The sequence below is a fragment of the Euleptes europaea genome, chromosome 6, assembly GCF_029931775.1.
Source record: "Euleptes europaea isolate rEulEur1 chromosome 6, rEulEur1.hap1, whole genome shotgun sequence".
NCBI lineage: Eukaryota > Metazoa > Chordata > Lepidosauria > Squamata > Sphaerodactylidae > Euleptes > Euleptes europaea.
The window spans coordinates 17,158,450-17,176,914 of record NC_079317.1 but is presented as its reverse complement, the minus strand read 5'-3'; the positions used below and the strand labels follow the sequence as shown (position 1 = coordinate 17,176,914).

The 18,465-nt window shown below is 41.8% G+C and overlaps 1 protein-coding gene across 1 annotated transcript in view; it reads left to right on the top strand.

The window, feature by feature from the left end:
* Positions 1 to 18,465, top strand: part of TRAF3 (TNF receptor associated factor 3) — a 58,480-nt gene that overhangs the window by 29,388 nt on the left and 10,627 nt on the right. The window contains exons 4-9 of the mRNA XM_056851125.1: positions 1,244 to 1,348; positions 3,435 to 3,602; positions 6,390 to 6,470; positions 10,981 to 11,055; positions 14,280 to 14,372; positions 18,271 to 18,411. Of these exons, the coding sequence (XP_056707103.1) occupies positions 1,244 to 1,348; positions 3,435 to 3,602; positions 6,390 to 6,470; positions 10,981 to 11,055; positions 14,280 to 14,372; positions 18,271 to 18,411 (663 nt within the window). The remainder of the gene's footprint in view (positions 1 to 1,243; positions 1,349 to 3,434; positions 3,603 to 6,389; positions 6,471 to 10,980; positions 11,056 to 14,279; positions 14,373 to 18,270; positions 18,412 to 18,465) is intronic.

Sequence of the window (18,465 nt, the reverse complement as noted above, 5' to 3'; positions counted from 1 at the left end):
CCCAGCTTGTTGGGGGTAAAGTGTAGACGACTGGGGAAGGCAATGGCAGACCACCCCGTAAACATAGCCTGCCTAGTAAATGTTGTGATATGTCACCCCATGGGTCAATAATGACCCAGTACTTGCACAGGTGACCACCTTTGCCTATTACCTTCTAGCAATGATAACGTTGTGGTCATTGGTATACTTAGACCTACAGACTCACATGCACCCTGTGAAGGTTGATGGAGGACATCAGTCCAGTTGTAAGCAGTTCATTCTTCTTCCCTTGGCTGGGACCGTCTTGGCTCTGTGGTGCCAGGAGAGCTGTGGGGCATTCAGAATCATCCTGCAGGTGGATGTATTCAGTCACCAGTTGACTGTTCTTAAGGATGGGCAAGGTAGTGTAGTGAGGAGCAGACCAATCTGCAGAGTTGTACTCAGTGCTTGTTGGTGAGGAAGGAGAGTATGGCTCAGATGTGAACATTTTATGATGATCATACGAGTTATGGATATACAAGTCACTATGGCATGTGCTTCTGAAAATTTTGGTGGACTATTCTTTACCTTGTTTGATCTATAAGGCTTCTTTATGGCTGGTCTTTTGCAAGGGCAAATTGGTATCAGCCGTGAGTTTTCAAGGAAAGCAGCAGAGGGTGTTCAGCAAGAAATTTCTTGCTTGTGAAGTGGGGCTGTCAAACTGCATTTTCTACATTTGATTTCTGAGGACACCAGTGGAGAAATTACAGATTTTGTTCCGGTTGCTTCGCAAAACTGCGGACATGATGCACGAACGAGTAACCTTGTACATTTCATACTGCTTAAAAACAATAGAAATAATTTAAGCAGGCCAGCGAATGTTGAAAACACACGCATGCACGCACACAGATCGTCAGATCTGTGCACACAGTGCATGATATAAATAAAAAATTTATCCTCGAGTGACACTGGCCATCAGAGCAGTGCAGTCAACTTGCTATGCTTGCAGAAATCAAGAGGCTTTTGTGTTGTTGATTTATAGCCCGTCTGCCTGTAGTGACAGCCGCAGCAACTGTGCTCAAAGGAACGGAGTTAGCCAATATTGCTCTTCAAAGGTTGTTCAAAGGTTTTTGGTCTTTATTTCATGTGAATTTGTGTGTATAACTCGCTAAGGATCAGTCCGTTGGGTGAGCCATTCATGCGGGCGAATGGTGTATGGTTGCACTGGTGTAAAAGGTTGAGACTACTGCCATAGTAATTTTTTCCTAAATGTGTCTTGTTCTAGGTGTTTAAAGATAATTGCTGTAGGAGGGAGCTTCTTGCTCTTCAGATATTTTGCAGAAATGAAAACAAAGGCTGCCGGGAACAATTGGCCTTGGGACAGTTGCTTGTAAGTAGTGGGACATTTATTTATTTAAATATTTTTTAAAATCCTGCTTTTCTCCCTCAAAGCAGTCCTCAGAACGGTTTGGTGGAGTGGAAAGGACCATCACAGGCGATTTATGGTAATCTTGTAGGATTTTCAAGGCACAAGATGAATAGAGGTGGTTTGCCCTTGCCTGCCTCTGTGAGCAATCCTGGTCTTCCTTAGTGGTCTCTCATCCGAGTACTAGCCTAGGGCTGGCCCTGCTTAGCTTCCAAGGTCTGACAAGGTCGGGCTAGCCTGGGCCATCCAGGTCAGGACCAAAACAGCGTACAAAACTTTTTTTTTTTTAAATCACAATGCAACAATAAAAAGGTATTTGCCATGTGGTAGGGCTGAGATGTGGAAGAACTCAGACCTTGGTGGAATAGTCTCCCTAGTTTACTGAATGACCTGCTTTCATCCAAATTTGTTCAATAAATCCCGCCCCCCAGAGTTGGGTGCTGTGACAGATAGAACACAAAAATGTGCCCCAGCAACAAAGGAGCCAATTAGAGCAGCACTCCAAATTAGTCAGTAAAAGCTGTGTATTGGGGAAAGTTAGGATCTGACAGGGGAAGGTTTACTTACATGAACACCTGAAGCTGCCTTAAACCGAATCAGTCCCTTGGTCCATCAAAGTCAGTATTGTCTACTCAGACCAGCAGTGGCTCTCCAGGATCTCAGGCAGAGGTCTTTCACATCACCTATTGCCTGGTCCTTTTAACTGGAGATGTTGGAGATTGAACCTGGGACCTTCTGCATGCCAAGCAGATGCTCTACCACTTAGCCATGGCCCCTCCCCTAACTCAGGAGTTAGGTTTTGAGAATAGGGAGTCAGCTCCATATACACATTACAAAGTCCTCGTGTTTGTTGAGGAAGAGCACAGGACTTTGTTTCACATCTGTGATGGGAGTTTTCTGCTTCCCAGACATGTGCTGGCTCTTGCAACCACAGCACACAGGGAGATGTGGTTTTAGCCCCCCCCCCCATGTTATTCTTGCATCCTCAAACCACCCCGTGGAGCTTCTATCGTATGTGTGATACAAAGTCCTTGCGTTGTTCCCCAGCAAACCTGGGGACTTTCTGAGGTGTAGATGGAGCTTTAGAGGTTTGCAGCTTTGAGTGAGAGAGTGGTTAGATTAAGAGAAGCAGTGAGTTAAAGATCTGAGGAGATAGGGGATCTTTGGTTAAGTTTCCCTGTCTGAAATTAACTGATGTGTTACAGTAGAAAAGAGCAAGAGTCCAGTAGCACCTTAAAGACTAACAAAAATATTTTCTGGCAGGGTATGAGCTTTCATGAGCCACAGCTCACTTCTTCAGATACAGCTAGAATGTATCTGAAGAAGTGACCTGTGGCTCACGAAAGCTCATACCCTGGCAGAAAATATTTTTGTTAGTCTTTAAGGTGCTACTGGACTCTTGCTCTTTTCTACTACTGCAGACAGACTAACACGGCTACCCACTGTGAGGTGTTACAGTATGCCATCAGAGCTTGCTGGGCCTAGTTTTCCTACTGAGACCCAGATTCCATCCCCTAAAACCTGTTAAAAGTCTTGCTGAGAACCCCGGTGCCGTGGGTAGTCAGGAAACTGTGACAGTGGAAAAATCCCACGAGGTCGTGTCTAGCTCCCAGGAAATCCATCACAATTGAGTACTTAATTCTGAAAAACACACAAACAAGTAAAACACTTAACAAGGAGCTGTGGGATGTTAGGTTTTACAGAGTATGTGCCCGAGGAAAACACACTCTTAGGCGGGTTTATAATATTTAAATATAGCACTCTGATTCTCCTCAGCAAAGAATGTAGGAAGATAATTTTTTGTTTAAGCTGCAGCTGAGTTAACTTGCAAAGCAAGGATGGAGTGAAAAAGGGATCCTTGTGGCAAATTCTCCCACTCTTTCCTATGTTTGGGTTCACTTACGCCCAATTAAGAGATTATGATGTTGTGAATTCTCTTGCTCAGGAACTTCAGTAGACTTCAAGGGTATAACATTTTGAACAATGAGGGCTAGCAAGATTCGTCTTTAATGGATGAAAAGATATAACCAATCTGTAATGTCTTTTTCAGAACCATCTGAGAAAAGATTGTCTTTTTGAAGAACTTCCGTGCCCTCGTGTTGATTGTAAAGAGAAAATTCTGAGAAAAGACTTGCCTGATCATGCAGAAAAGACCTGTAAATACCGGGAAACAACATGTAAATATTGTAATAGCCAAGTTCCAATGATTATGATACAGGTGAGTATTGTCCAGACTACTTAAAAAAAAAAAATACAGTGAAACTTTAAAAGAAGTTTAAACCATTCTCATAAAACTGTTTTGGGCATCCAAACAATCTCATTTTTCCTTAAAGCCCAGTCCTGAAAATGTAATGCCACTTCTCTGGAGGGCATACGTGAGGTTGCTTAGAAAGTAATACATAATAAAAACATTAAATACCATAGAAGTTGTTTAATGTAACTAGGATTGGCACCCCAGTCAATTCACTGGTCAAATATTGTTAATTGACGGGTGCGTTTGGCCACCTACCATTTGATCCCTGCCACATATATTCCAGGAAGCCAAACATGGGTGTGGGTGGCAGATCATCTTTTTTGTTCCATTGCAATGTCATTTATTAGCAGTCCCTGACCCTGCAGCAGTCAGGGTCAAATTTAGCAGGATAGCACTGCTCCTCCTGCTGGCTACCTACTATAACTGCAGGTATCTCCTGGCTGAAAAAATGGTCCATAGCCTACTTACCACAGCTGCCCATAGAAACAGACTTTTTCATTTTAATAGTTGCTGTTACTGCTTTGGTTTGGTTTTAATTTCGGTTTAAAAAAATACCCTCGTGATCCACAGTGAAGGACAAAGAGAAGAACCATTTAGTGAATCGTCAATGTTGGAAACATTGCCTGGTGTTGTTAAAATGTCCAGTTCTCAAAAACTGAAATGATTGATTCACAGTAATAGTTAATTATTTCTTGAATTGTTAAGTATCAGATTTATTGGTGATTAAGGTGGCTTTTTGAATATAATAAAATAAATACTTGACCAGTTACTTCATCAAGTCTTTCTTTCCGGCGGGGGTGAGGGACAAAAGTCCTAAACAGATCACCAGTTCAAGGAAACATCTCATCCCTTTTCAAAAATACGGCCGAAATTTCGTTCAGTTGGGGGTCTTTCCACTTTTACAAAACTATTAAGCAGATGAAATTGAAAGTGAGTTCTGCTTTTAATTAGAGGAAATCGACTTATGGCTTGAAAGCCCGATCTTCTAGTCACAAGACTGTCTAGCCAAATTTTAGTATAGTGGCAAATCAGGCTGCTTTTTTGTGACTTTCAAAGTAAACATGAAAGCTCACATTGTCTCTGGCTGTACAGAGTGGGGTGGGACTGGGGAATCAAAGCTATGCAAATATAAGCTTTATAAATCTCCTTTGTTCTGGCGTAGCTCAAGGGTTCATAGACTCTGCGTGCCCTGCAGGGTAGGAAATCCCCTTTGTGGCTGTAGTGAGCTGATTTTCAATTAAAGAGATAGGAAGTTGGTTTTTCTAGAGCAGATCTCTTCTGCATCGATACTTAACATTCTCATTTCATCAACATTTTGTCTTTAAACAAGCATAAAACAAGTACCCACACTAGCTACCTGATCTTAGGTTGCAAGGAAGTAAAACAGGTATATGAAGAGTAGTCATGTAGAGGTTGGTTTGTTTTTGCTGTCAAGTCACAGCTGACTTATGGTGACCTCATGGGGTTTTGAAGGCAAGAGGTGGTTTACCATTGTTTGCCTCTCTGTAGCAGCCCTAGCAGCATGGTGTAGTGGTTAAGAACAGTGGACTCTAATCTGGAGAACCGGGTTCAATTCCCTACTCCACATGAAGCCTGCTGGGTGACCTTGGGCCAGTTACAATTCTCGCCGAACTCTGTCAGCCCAACCTATCTCACAAGGTGTCTGTTGTGGGGAGAGGAAGGGAAGGTGATTGTAAGCCAGTTTGATTCTCCTTAAAAGGGAGAGAAAGTCGGCATGTAAAAACCAACTCTTCTTCTTCCTTGGTGGTCTCCTGCCCCAATACTTACCAGGGACAACTCTGCTTAGTTTCCATGATCTGATGAGATAGGGCTAGCCTGGGCTATCCAGGTCAGGGCAGAGTTTGTTTACCAAGTATACAATTTATTTAAAGGGAAAAGGAAAAGAAACCCTTACCTTTTAGTATTTCGGCCAATTTTACTTTTTTGAAAAAAAGTAGGAGGGTTTTTTTGCGGGGGGGGGGGATCCAAGATCTCTGGCAGCCTGGATAAAATAATCGGTAGTTGAGACCCTTAAATCCACAACAAGTCAGAGTATATAAATCTGGGCTAAATGACTCGGTGGTCTGATTTGTTATAAGGCAGTTTCATACATTCAGGGCTTCAATCCTATGTACACTTGCCATTAAATCCTTCTGAGTAAGCATGCATATAATCAGATTGAACTTCACTGAAACTCCTTGACTGGGTTTGGAATATATTTTTTTAAAGAAATTGGTAGCAAATCTGATTTCAATGTAAAAAAAAACCTTCTCTATTTTTACCTGCTAGATAGCCAAGGGCAAGGGCTAAGAAGATAATGGCTGGAAAGGGAAGTTGAAAGGTAGCCAGTGACCGCTACTGCTTTTAAGACACAGAAAAGCCTCAGCTGAAAATGACTGTAAAAATTGGCTGTGTGCTTCATACCATGAAGTTCTTAAAGACAAAGAGCAACACATTCCTTTGCCTTCAAAGGCATTTGCCAGGATGGAAAACATCTTCACCACTGGCAAGCTTGGAAGTTCTTTTGTGGAACAGGGGTTTCATGCTTTGAAAGAGGTTACTGTAAAGGACAGTGTGGGTGTATGTATCTGCTTTAAGGATTACAACGAGCCTGTATTTTTCCCCTTCTCAAATTTAGGGCACTTAGAGGTATGCCTCCACTTAAAGAGTACTGCTTTTTGATGTGCCTTCTGAGAAAATTACTCTAGACTTTCTGGTACGGGACATAATTTCTGGTTCTTTTTCTCCTAGAAACATGAAGATGCCGACTGTCCTTGTGTTATGGTTACGTGTCCTCATAAATGCAGTGTTTCTGCACTTCTGAGAAAGGAGGTAAGAAAGCACATTGGAAGTCATATATAGTTTAGAATGTTCTTAGTAATTTTGTGCAAGAAATTTATCAGAAGTAGCTCCACTGTATTTTTAAACTCCCTCAAAACTTACTAAAATCAACTTAAAATACTTTTCTAGATTTCTTGGTAGTATTTCAGACTTCTTCATAAATATCCTGCGTTGATTGCATCCATTTTCTCTTCTGAAAATAGTAAATGCTGAATTTGAAATGCTGATTGCAGGAATCAGAGAAGAACTTACAGGCACCGTTTGATCCCCCCCCCCCCCCGCAACATTTAGCTAGCATGGGAAATCTAAAGCTTTAGTATTATCTGTGTTGTGTTTTAAGTGGCTTTTAAAACCCAGGTGACTAACATTGTCCACAACTTCTGCAACACATTGTTAAGTGCTGTGTCAAGGAATACAAAACTAATATCAAATCTGAAGAAATGAGTTGTGACTCACGAAAGCTCATAACCTGCCAGAAAATTCTGTTAGTCTTTAAGGTGTTACTGGACCCTTGCTCTTTTCCATTAATACAAATCTAATTTTAAGATTAAGTTTTAAAGAGGGTATTCAGCCTTAGCTTTCGTGTCGTACACTCTTAAGAGTAAAAGGACGTGGCTGTGGCAGGTAGGAAGGATGATCTCCTACTTTTTTATCTGGAGATATTAGCAGAGGAGTATTGGAGGATCCTTAGCCCTTCTCCTGCGTGCTAATTCTCCCCATGCGCCCCCCACCCACTACTGTTTGTTCTTGTTTTTCACCCAGCTGGCTCCAAAAGTGGAAGAAATTGGCTGGAAGCAGAAAGTCTAGGATAGAGGACTTGGGAGTAGAATTGGTGGGGGCAAAGAAAGTATCCCACCCAGAATATTTTGGTGCAGTGCCCCCCCCCCCCGTTACTGTAAACTAAGGTTATCTATTTTGTTTGTATAGCCAAGTTTATTGGTACTAATTAGGAAATGAAAGCTCATATTTGAGTTTACAAATGTGATCCGTATTTAGATGAATTAATCTTGTTGCATTCTTTTGTTTATAATGTTCTACTAAATTGTTTGGAACTGGACCCAGGAAGGTACCGACTGGGCAGTTTTGAAGTTTGTGAGAATCCTCCAAGGATTGAATTTTATTTATTTATTCAGGCTATTCATTAGGCACATTCTTCAAAGAATGTTTGACACTGGTTAATGAAAGAAGAATAAAAATACGAAAGCATTCTTGAAAACATAATTGGTAAAATTATAAAAGGAGCCCCAAAGCGCAGAGTGGTAAGCTGCAGTACTGCAGTCCAAGCTGTGCTCACGACCTGAGTTCGAGCCCAACAGTAAGATGAGAGATACAATAACCGTAGTCATTGGTTTCAAAAACTGCCAAGAGCTCTAGGAAAATCAACAGGGTTGTATTTCCCCTTTCTATTTCCTGGAGAAGGTCATTTGTCGGAGGAGTGTAAGTCCCAAAACAGGTTGGGAGCCAAATTCTAATGGGTCCAGTTTGAGAATCATTCGGGATTATGAGTCAAAAATGTTACATGTTAGAAGAAAAGTTGGTTTTTATATGCCAACTTTCTCTATCACTTAAGGAAGAATCAACCCAGCTTACAATCACCTTCCCTTCCCCTCCCCACAACAGACACTCTGTGAGGTGGGTGGGACTGAGAGAGATCTGTGACTAAGCCCAAGGTCACCCAGCAGGCTTCATGTGGAGGAGTGGGGAAACCAACCCGGTTCACCAGATTAGTGTCCGCTGCTCATGTGGAGGAGTGGGGAATCAAACCAAGTTCACCAGATTAGAGTCCACCGCTCCAAACCACCGCTCTTAACCACTACGCCACGCTGGCTCTCACGTTAGCTGGATAATCTCTGTGAACGGTCACATGATAAAGTGTGGATCATAATCCCATAACCGTTCCTCAAAATGGGAGGGTTCTGAGTTACGGTGTGGCCAGTTCCTCTTGTCTAAAGTGCTATAGGGAATGGCACGTAGAAGTCAGGGGAAGAAATAGCACTGGGGGAGGGAGCTTGGTAGTTAAGGGGGATAAAAATTGGCCTTTGGTGATATGAATATGTGAGGTAGAGCGAGCGATGGGAAGGTGATGAGCTCAGTTTAGAAAGGAACATCCACAGTTTCATAAAGCTTGACAGCTCTTCACAAAAGCGACAACCTAAGCTAAGCTCCTAAGAACTTGATTTACATCGAGATGGACAGGCGATTGAAACGAACAGCCCATAAACAGTCATGCTTGAAGAGACAGATCCTCCACAGGTCTTTCCAGAAGGCTAAGGAATCTGTTTAACTGTTGAACAAATCCCCCTGAAGAAAAGCATTGGAAGGCTTCAAGAATTTTTCCTTAAACAACTTTTGCACCACACTGAGTTTGTTTTTTAGTGGTTTCCACTAACTGCTCCCCCCCACCTAGTCCTCTGGCACAAGTATTGTAGAGTGTTTGGGAAGGGATAGGTGGGTGTCTTCTCACATTTGTTCTCAGATGGAGAAGAAGAATTGGTTTTTATATGCCGACTTACTCTGCCACTTAAGGAAAACTCAAACCGGCTTACAGTCCCCTTCCCACAACAGACACTTTGTGAGGTAGGTGGGGCTGAGAGAGCTCTAAGAGAGCTGTGACTATACCAAGGTCACCCAGCTGGCTTCGTGTGGAGGAGTGTGGAAACCAACCCAGTTCACCAGATTAGTGTCCTCCGCTCATGCGGAGGAGTGGGGAATCAAACCCGGTTCTCCAGATTAGAGTCCACTGCTCCAAACCACTACTCTTAACCACTACACCACGCTGGCTCTCCTAGAAGTAGGTAAGGAAGTCCGAGTCTTGTCTCAGTGCTCAGAAGAGACTCAAATTCTTTCTGAATGCCTTCAAACCACAGCACACATGAGAACTCCAGGGGAGGGGAAGTGTGTATGCAGCGGAGTGTTGTGTTGCCGGAGGACCTGGTAAGCTAGTAAGTGGATTTGTGGAGGATGTCCAAAACGCATGGAGTAAAGCCACCCTACTAGGATGATTTGTTTAATATCTTAGCTGTTATGGTGAGTTTGGGCCTTAGAAAACAAATTCAGGTCAATTGCATCTTCCCAAAATACAGTTTTTCTCCCCAGGGCTGACTTCATGTCATTTAGAGAGTACTTATTTCTTGGGGGGGCGGGGCGGGGGAAGCATGGCATGATTATTCTATTTCTGTTTCTCTTTTGGAAAGCATTTATGTGTGTGTGTGAGAAAGAGAGGGTATGTATAGCTTGTACTGCGTTCAAGTCTCTGAATAATGGATAAGAGAGATTAAAAATGGAGCCACGGAGAAGAGAAAATGGCACTAGTAGAAGAGCACTTCCATAAGCCTCCCTCTCCTCCACCATCTTTGCCAATTCCTCCCTCCCACTGCGGATCCTCACTTTGACCCCATGCTATTGTGGATCACTCCCCCACCCCCCTGCTAGAATTTTAGGGGCCTTTGGAAGGAGGTGGGAAACACCCACAAGCTCTTGTTGTGGTACTTCAGATCCAGTCCTGTTTCACTGCTGTACAACACATCTGAAACTGTTCCCTACTAGACACGATTAGCAAAACAAATAGAACACACTAGAGCTTTCTTGGCCCTGCAGATTTCCCCATTATCTCTGCAAGTGGATTGGGGGGGGGGGCAGGCACACACCTTGCCACTGTTTGTCTGTCTGCCTCCTGTAGGAGATTGTGAAAGGAATAGGAGAGCAACCTCGCAAATGTTCAGACATGTCCTGAAAGAGCATAAAGCATTTTATGGAGTGATAGAGTGGTCATGATTTCGTTTATTTACTACTTGCCCCCTTTCTTCCTCTTCTCTGTTTTGCTCTTAGTTGCTGTCCTGTAGCCTAAAGCTAGCTGCATTTCCAGAGTGGTGTATATGCTGGTTGTCCCAGACTTTTTTGCTACTTAAGTGACTCTTATTTCTATGTGCTGCTTTTGTAACTATGAGACCTGTTATGTTTTATTACAAATTATATGTTCGTTTCATTCTATATTTGTTCTAAGTCTCTGTCCTTCTGTTCTATATTCTTATCACTGAAATTTTGCATGACACTTTTTTGGGGGAAATATATATTTTTCTAATTAAAAAGGTTTAAGGGGGAAATGCACATTAATACAGTGGAACTACTATTGAAGGTGGCCAGTTGATGGATAACGGAACTAATTTGCCTTTCGAGAAACAAGTCATTCATGAGAAATGAAAAGAACATAGACAATATTGAGGTCCCTTGGATCAAACTGAAATGGTCTTTAGAGGTTCCACTGTAAATGTGTTGCTTTGCATATTCTACTGGAACATTTGTGTGGTTACATGTGTGTATGTATATCCTCAAGTACAACTGGAGGTAATATGAACACATGTTTTTAAAAACCAAAACTCCCACACACAAATCACGCACAATACATATTTGTATTGTATGCCCTATATATATATATATTTGAAACTTTATTGTGCATACATTTGCCGTCAAAAAAAAACACTCACTTTTTTTCCTGTTACAGTTGAATGCACATTTGTCAGAATGTATTAATGCCCCAAGTACCTGTAGTTTTAAGCGTTATGGCTGCATTTTTCAGGTCAGTATATATTGATTATATACTTGATGAAAGTCTGCAATAAGAAAGCTTAATATTTTGGTGGCTCTCTGGACTACTGCCTCTTGTTATCTGTTAAGAGAAATGCATCCAGTTGCTTGAGTGATTAAAAGCTACGCATTGGATGTGTTTTGCCTACCTTAAAATGTGTATTGAGCACGTATGTGAGAATAATGATGTGTTGGGATTTCAGTATATAATGAATTTCTCAAATTTTGAAACGGAGAGGCACTTAGGTTTATTTTTTTCCCCCCTGCCCCTTGAGAAAGTAGTTGGAGATCACTTCCCGCTGTTTTTATGGAGCAATTTTTTCCCATAATGAAAATTTCCAAGACCTACTGCTTGTGTACAATAAAATCTGTAGTAGGCATGACCTCCTAGATGCTGCTATGCAACTTCTGCATTAGTTTTGCTGGAGTGTACACTGAGGCTACCTGTATGTAGTGGTCGTGCTCAAGGCGATGAAATATACCAGCACAACTGAGCCATGTAGCATTCTTCATAAGTATGGGAGATGGCAGCTCATTGTCTAACTCCTGGAAAGTGAAATTGAAGCCAGTGAGAATGAGCACAGCAGAAGGTAACACACAAGTTTTCTCTTAGTTTTCTTATGTGAAATATCTCTTTTCCCTACATTGCCTGTTTAAAATGGCTGTCATATTGCAGCAAGAGGGCTTCTGTAATCAGTAGATCATAACAAATGGAACAACTACGCATTGTTCCTTTACAAAGGGTTATGCCAGGACAATGCTGTTAAAAACTCGCCTAAAGTTCAGGCTTGTGGTTTGCCACTTCTGTTGGCTTCGGTTTGTAATCTGTGCAAAGACGAGCCCTTTAATTCTACCTCCTCCAATGAGTTTTGCAGGACATTTTTTAAGGGAGACTCTGTTAGTGATCTGCAAGTCCATTTCAGAACTTTAGCTCCCACTGTTCATTGCTGGGGTTAGAGGAAGCCATGATGGTTAAACTGAGTTGTATTTATGAAGCTGCCCTATATTGGCTTGGGCCACTGGTCCATCTAGCTCAGCATTCCTTGCTCTCTAGGGTCTCAAGCAGGGAATGGTGTTTCCCATCACCTGCTGTGTGAGTTCTTTCAAGTGGAGATGCCAGGGATAGAACTGGGGGCCTTGAGCATGCAACGCATGTCCTCTGCCATGTCCTAGCCATAAGATTGTTCAGTGAAGAGCAGCAGGATAAGCAAACTGTTTTCCTCTGGGGAGCCGTGGATATGATGCTGAAAACTTGTTCAATGATGAACCGAAAGCATTCAACATTTTGTACACAAACACAATTGTTCTCACTCTTTGAAATAGTTTGTCTTGTAGCTCTGCTTGCTTTTGTCTCACCACCGTTCATTATTTATGTGTCTGTACGTGTGTGTGTGTGTGTCTATCTGTAGATATAACTGAAAACATTAATCAGAACATGCCTATTGAAGATCATTAGAACAATTTAGGTTGAAATTTTAATTTTTTTAAAAAATGGTGTAAATAGTCTAAAAGTAGTATGGATGAAATGAGTTACAGTGTGGTCTTTGTCTTCCATACATATTGCTTATGTTTTGTGTGTAACCATGCAGCAGTTATATTGATGTGTATAGTTGTAGGATAGCAAAATCTCTACATGCTTAAAATGTTAACCAACAGTCATTTACAGACTTTCTAGAATGGAAAAATCCTTCTGCTCAAAGCAGTGCTGCCTTTTTCAAGGGTGATTAATTCAATTCCAGTATTATTGTGGTATTCTGTTCACTGGGTGCGGGGCGGAGAATCACCTTTATATAAACATCATGTAGATGGTTTCAGAGAGTGGCAGTGTTGGTCTGCAGTAGAAGAACAGGACCCGAGTCCCGTTGCACCTTGGAGACCTTTCGCAAGTCAAAGCTTCCTTCATCAGATATCTGGAGAAGGGAGCTTTGGCTCTCAAAAGCTTATTGCTCCGAAAAATCTCGTTGGTTTCTAAGGGGCTGCTGAACTCAAATCTAGCTAAGCGTTTTGAACACGTTTTGATTCCCTGGAAGTTTGAAGGTACAATCCACCAAGTCCTGCTTCTGTGGGATTATTAGCTCTTTAGGTCAAGCAGGGCCTTTGGGAAAGGACCTCAGAATAGGTGGCTAGCAGCAGAACTATGGCTGCTTTCCTCCTGGCTTGAGAGAGATGGATATTTCCATTTTACAGTTCTCTCACTCATTTCTTTTTTCCCTAGGGCAATGACTGAACGTAGTAGGAAAAACAAGTGAATTCGGCATGGTACTTTGAAATATAATTATTTGCAAATTCACTATAGATACTATCACCTTCTTTCACTTTAAATACATTTTGCTGCTTCTAAAGATGGGCTGTGAAGAGCTGGTTGCCTGTGAAGAATAAAATTGTCTCCAGGCAAGCCATTCTCCCTCTCTACTCTTCCACGGTGAACTCTCATCTCTGCAACTCCCTTTTAGCCTTAAAGTACAATTAGCCGTTCAAGGTTAGAAGGCAACCAAGAAAAGCGCTAGTTCTCTTTAATACACATGCTATACAAGTGGGTGTTTTCCCCCCCCCAACCTCTGAACCTGTCCTGAATTACAGGAGATGGAACCATTCTAACTGCACTAGAGAAGAGCAGTTCTGGGACCCAGGGTCACGGAGTGGGTGGGAAGAAGAGCAAAGTTGGAGAGCACCTGAGATGTAGTAAAGGAAGAGAGCTGGGTGAAGTAACTAGTTCTCTCAAGAAATATATGAAACACAGTGGGAAAGTAGGGTTCTTTCCACTGTCTCCAGTACATGAATTTAAATTTTCGGGATCCCAGGCCAGTAAACACACAAGATTTTGTTACAGGGCAGGGTCTGGTGGATTGAGCTTTTTCCTATGTGAAGGCATTTCCCAAAGTGTGTGTTCTTCGATTGGTTAAACAAATGGTTTTGAAACACAATTAAGTTTTTTTTTCCTTGACTTGTGTCCGTGTACATTAGTTGCTTGCTGAAGAAATGTAGGATGAATTTTCGGCACAGTCCTTCCTATTGGAAAGTTCATTGTGTGTATCTTTTAAAAACATATTTTAAAAAGGGTCCTTATAATAATATGTCTGAAAATGGACAAGCTGCTCAAGCTATTAATGTTTTATGGGTGTGTGTGTATGGGGGGGGGGTGATGTGGGGTGCTACATTTATGTAGATTTGGTTAAGAAACGAGGTTGGCTAAAATATATACGTTCTTTGTCACAGGGAACAAATCAGCAAGTGAAAGCACATGAAGCCACCTCTGCAGTGCAGCATGTAGACTTATTGAAAGAGTGGAGTAATTGTCTAGAAAACAAGGTACCTCTCCTACTCGCCGTATCCTTCCTTATCCTACGCTACCCTTTCAGTTTTCAAAAAACAATGAGACAGTTGTATTTACTTAATTAACTATATTTTTACATCGGGTTGGATCCCGTGGATCCCTTCTTCTAATGGCCTCTTGCACCTGGGGAAGGCTCCTTGGGCAGGGGGAGCTCTTCTGTTAGCAGATCATATCCTTAGGGTCCGACCCACGAACTTCCTGCCAACCATTTCAAAGCAGTTTACAATGTAAAATAATGGCTTACAGTTGAATGTGTTGGGTGTGCTCCTCCCACCGCACCTCATAATTAGCTCAGTTCTTCCAGATCCCCTTCTCCGTTCCCCGTGAGAAAATTTTCACTTTGGTTTTTAAAAAGAAATGCATTATTTTTAATTTAAATGTAACCTTGGAAAAGGATTTTATTGAATGATTGCCTTCCTATATATCCTTGGCATATGTAATTGGCTAATGCACAGGGGGACTACCTTTATCTTTAACGATGATTTCCCTCCATTTCTCATAAAGAGAAGCAGCTATGAAAAACGATGCAGGATTAGAAACGGCATTGATAACTGGATTAAAAAAACCGGTTTGTGATCTGGGAATAGAGAGTGGCTCCATGTGATCAATGGTCCTAATTTTTTTCCCCATTTAAGTTTCTCAGTATGGCCCTTGTTCTTCTCAGATAAGTCTGTCAAAAGAGTTGTGATGTTGCTCTAAGGCAGGGGTCTCCAACCTTTTTGAGTCTGCGGGCATATTTGGAATTCTGGCATAGTATAGTGGGTGCAGCAACAAAACAGCTGCCACAAAGTGGCTGCCACAGGAGGCGGAGCAAGCCACAAAATGATTGCCACAGCTTAACTTTAGTAACACAGTGCAGATTATTGTGCTGTGGTGGCATCTGCTGCCAAAGCAACATTTTATAAAATCTGTACAGCAAATCAGAAGCTTTGTTGGGCAAAAGCCCTACCTGACCCCACCCACTTCCTAAAAACTCTTGGCGGGCGCCAGAAAAGGTGTCGGCGGGCGCCATGGCACACACAGGCACCACATTGGGGACCCCTGCTCTAAGGCATAAATTGATTCATTTTCTCCTTGATAGCTGATTTCTGTCAATAGTCCACATTATTGCTGCCAGACTTTTTTATGACTCTTATGTGTGGTGTGTCATTGTTTTCATGATACATGTAGTGCAGTATGTCCTTTGGACTTGATGGAAACTGATTTTACCAAGCATCCAGAAAACATACATACCATATGTGGAGAATTGTGCATATTAAAGATGTAGTTTTGTGAGCCAGAAACAGCAAAGTGCTATAGCAAACCTTGGGTAGTAATTTCACATTTATTTATGTAAAAGTGTATATCCCTCCTCTGTACATTCAATGTGGCTAACAAAGCATATTGGATATTTTCATAAATCACAATAACTTAAAAAAATCGCCACAGCTTCTCCTTATTCAAAGGATGATAAAAATACAGTTACAACAGCAAAATAAAAACACACACACAAAGAAGCAGTTTTGTGCTGCCTTCTGAAAGAGAGCAAAAAACGAAGTCTGTCCAAGAGAACTGGAATTCAACAGAAAAATGAAGTAACTGAAGATGTTTAGACCTGTTAAGCTGAGGGCATGGAAGAGAAACAGCTCTAAGGATCTTAGAGGTGATCTTTCCAGTTGTGTGGGTACCAGCTCATAAATGACTATCTAAGTCAGAAGCAGCATCTTGGATTAAAATTGCCTTGCTTTGAGTACTTTTCGCCTTCTTGATCTCTTCCAGTGTATCACAAACAAACTGACTCTGTGAAAATCCAAGAATATTGTCACTTTCTAGGATTACCAGTTGTGCATCGTGTTTAGAAAGGGATGATAAAATTACGATGATCTCTGATCAAAATCTACTTAAGCTAATAACCCCAAAAAAATAGTAGAAATCTCAGTTGGTTGGTTGCTTACAGATATAAACAGATTTGACAGTCGTTCCCTCTCCCCAAGGAAATCTGGGAACTGTGGTTCTGTGCACACAACAGGGTTTCTCTCTCAGTACACTTACCAAACTACAGTTCCCAGGATTATTTGGAGACAGGGCTATGGGTTAGGAAATGGATACAAAAAGAATATAAATGTGTAATGTAGCTTCACCTTGATTTTAAAAATAGCTCATATCATAGTGGGCCAGGGCTGGAATAAGACAGATCTTGAACTTGCCACCCTAAGCTGCAGTTAGCTGCGAAGGCTATATGGCTGTGTCCCAGAACTCCCAGTGATACCTTGGAAGATTTTGGACCACAAAGTCAAATTCACTTGTAAAGAAACCATGCTAAGAAGCAGAGAGAGAGAGTTCAAATTTGATGCAGTATTTCTCATATATGGCAAATATTTCTTGGGAATTGCATGATCTACGTAACTCTGGCCCTAAGATATGAACTTAAATAGCCTTATTCCAGCTTTGGTGTCATGTGGGAATGTGGGAGCCCCATTTTCGTAGTGTTTCCATGCCTTTAAAACAGTACTACTATTTCCATTCTCTTCCTCCAACTATAGTTTTTAACATACTGTGCAACAACTGTCATTTGGGGGGCAAGGAGAAGGAAGCAACATTACTTCAGGGGGAGACATGCGAATGGCGTGAAGACAAAAATGAGGGTTTGATCTCTCATCTGATGGTCTAAAATTGGATTCTTGGAGTATTTTGAGGCAGCGTTCCTACTTTTTCTGGATTGACCAACTCTGGTCTTGCTTGGCAGCCTGTAATATTATTTCAGCTACGCAAACATCCTCTCTAGCTGTTATCTTTATTGTCTTACTGATGAATGATGATTGTGAAGCGCACATTTCGCTAGGGTCAAGGGGACACTGTTCCAGATGTGAGACGTTTAAGGAACAAAAGCATTGATGAATGGAGTAAAAAGATCCCGACAGCGAATAAAACATGCTAGTTAGCTGTTCTTCATGGCACTGGTCTGGTAGGAGAATGAAGAACAAAAAACCTCCATTTCTCTTAGAGGATATTAGCAATACATTTCCCCTCCTCTTCCATATTGTGCTTCTTTAATCTACTACAAAGGAGCCCCGTGGCGCAGAGTGGTAAGCTGCAGTACTGCAGTCCAAGCTCTGCTCATGACCTGAGTTCGATCCCAACGGAAGTTGGTTTCAGGTAGCCGGCTCAAGGTTGACTCAGCCTTCCGTCCTTCCGAGGTCAGCTTGCTGGGGGTAAAGGGAAGATGACTGGGGAAGGCACTGGCAAACCACCCCATAAACAAAGTCTGCCTAGTAAACGTCGGGATGTGACGTCACCCCATGGGTCAGGAATGACCCAGTGCTTGCACAGGGGACCTTTACCTTTTAAAAAATCTACTACAGTGGTAATCTGGCTTTCTTCCTTTCGTGCAGTCACACTCAGATATCATATTTTGTGGCAGCTTTAGCCATGACACTAGGAAGAGCTCTCGGTGCGCTTGTTCTTTTTAGTCCCAAATGAATTCTAGTGGTTTTTAATCTTGCTCTTTCTTGTGCAATAAGGCTTTCCATTAGCCTGTTTAATACGCATGTCCTAGATGAACAGCATAGATGGATGCTGAATGACAGGGTGCCTCCATCCTCCCACCTGAAATTCAATAGGTTTCTGTTTTGGGAGGAAATGAACAAAGTGCACCATGTTTAGAAGCAAGATTTTGTCTTACAAATGGTGTGCTTTTTCCTATTTAATTCTATGGGGAAGAGTGGAGAAAGCCATTAAGGTTTCCATTTTGAGGAAGGGAAGGGCAAATATTCTACACAGAAGGAGGAAACATTTTTATGGGATCTCTCTCCATCGCTTGTGAGAGACGGCAGATAACTTTTTTGGGTGTGTGTGTAAAGTTTGCCAGGAGTAATTGTATATTTTTTCCCCCAGGTGGCCATGCTCCAGAATGAAAGTTTGGAAAAGAACAAGAGCATACAAACTTTACATAATCAAATTTGTACCTTCGAAATAGAAATTGAGAGACAAAAGGAAATGCTTCGGAGTAATGAATCTAAAATACATCAGTTACAGGTAAGCTCTTAAGACTCTTCCTATTAAAACAAACCATTTGCAAGAGTGTTCCCT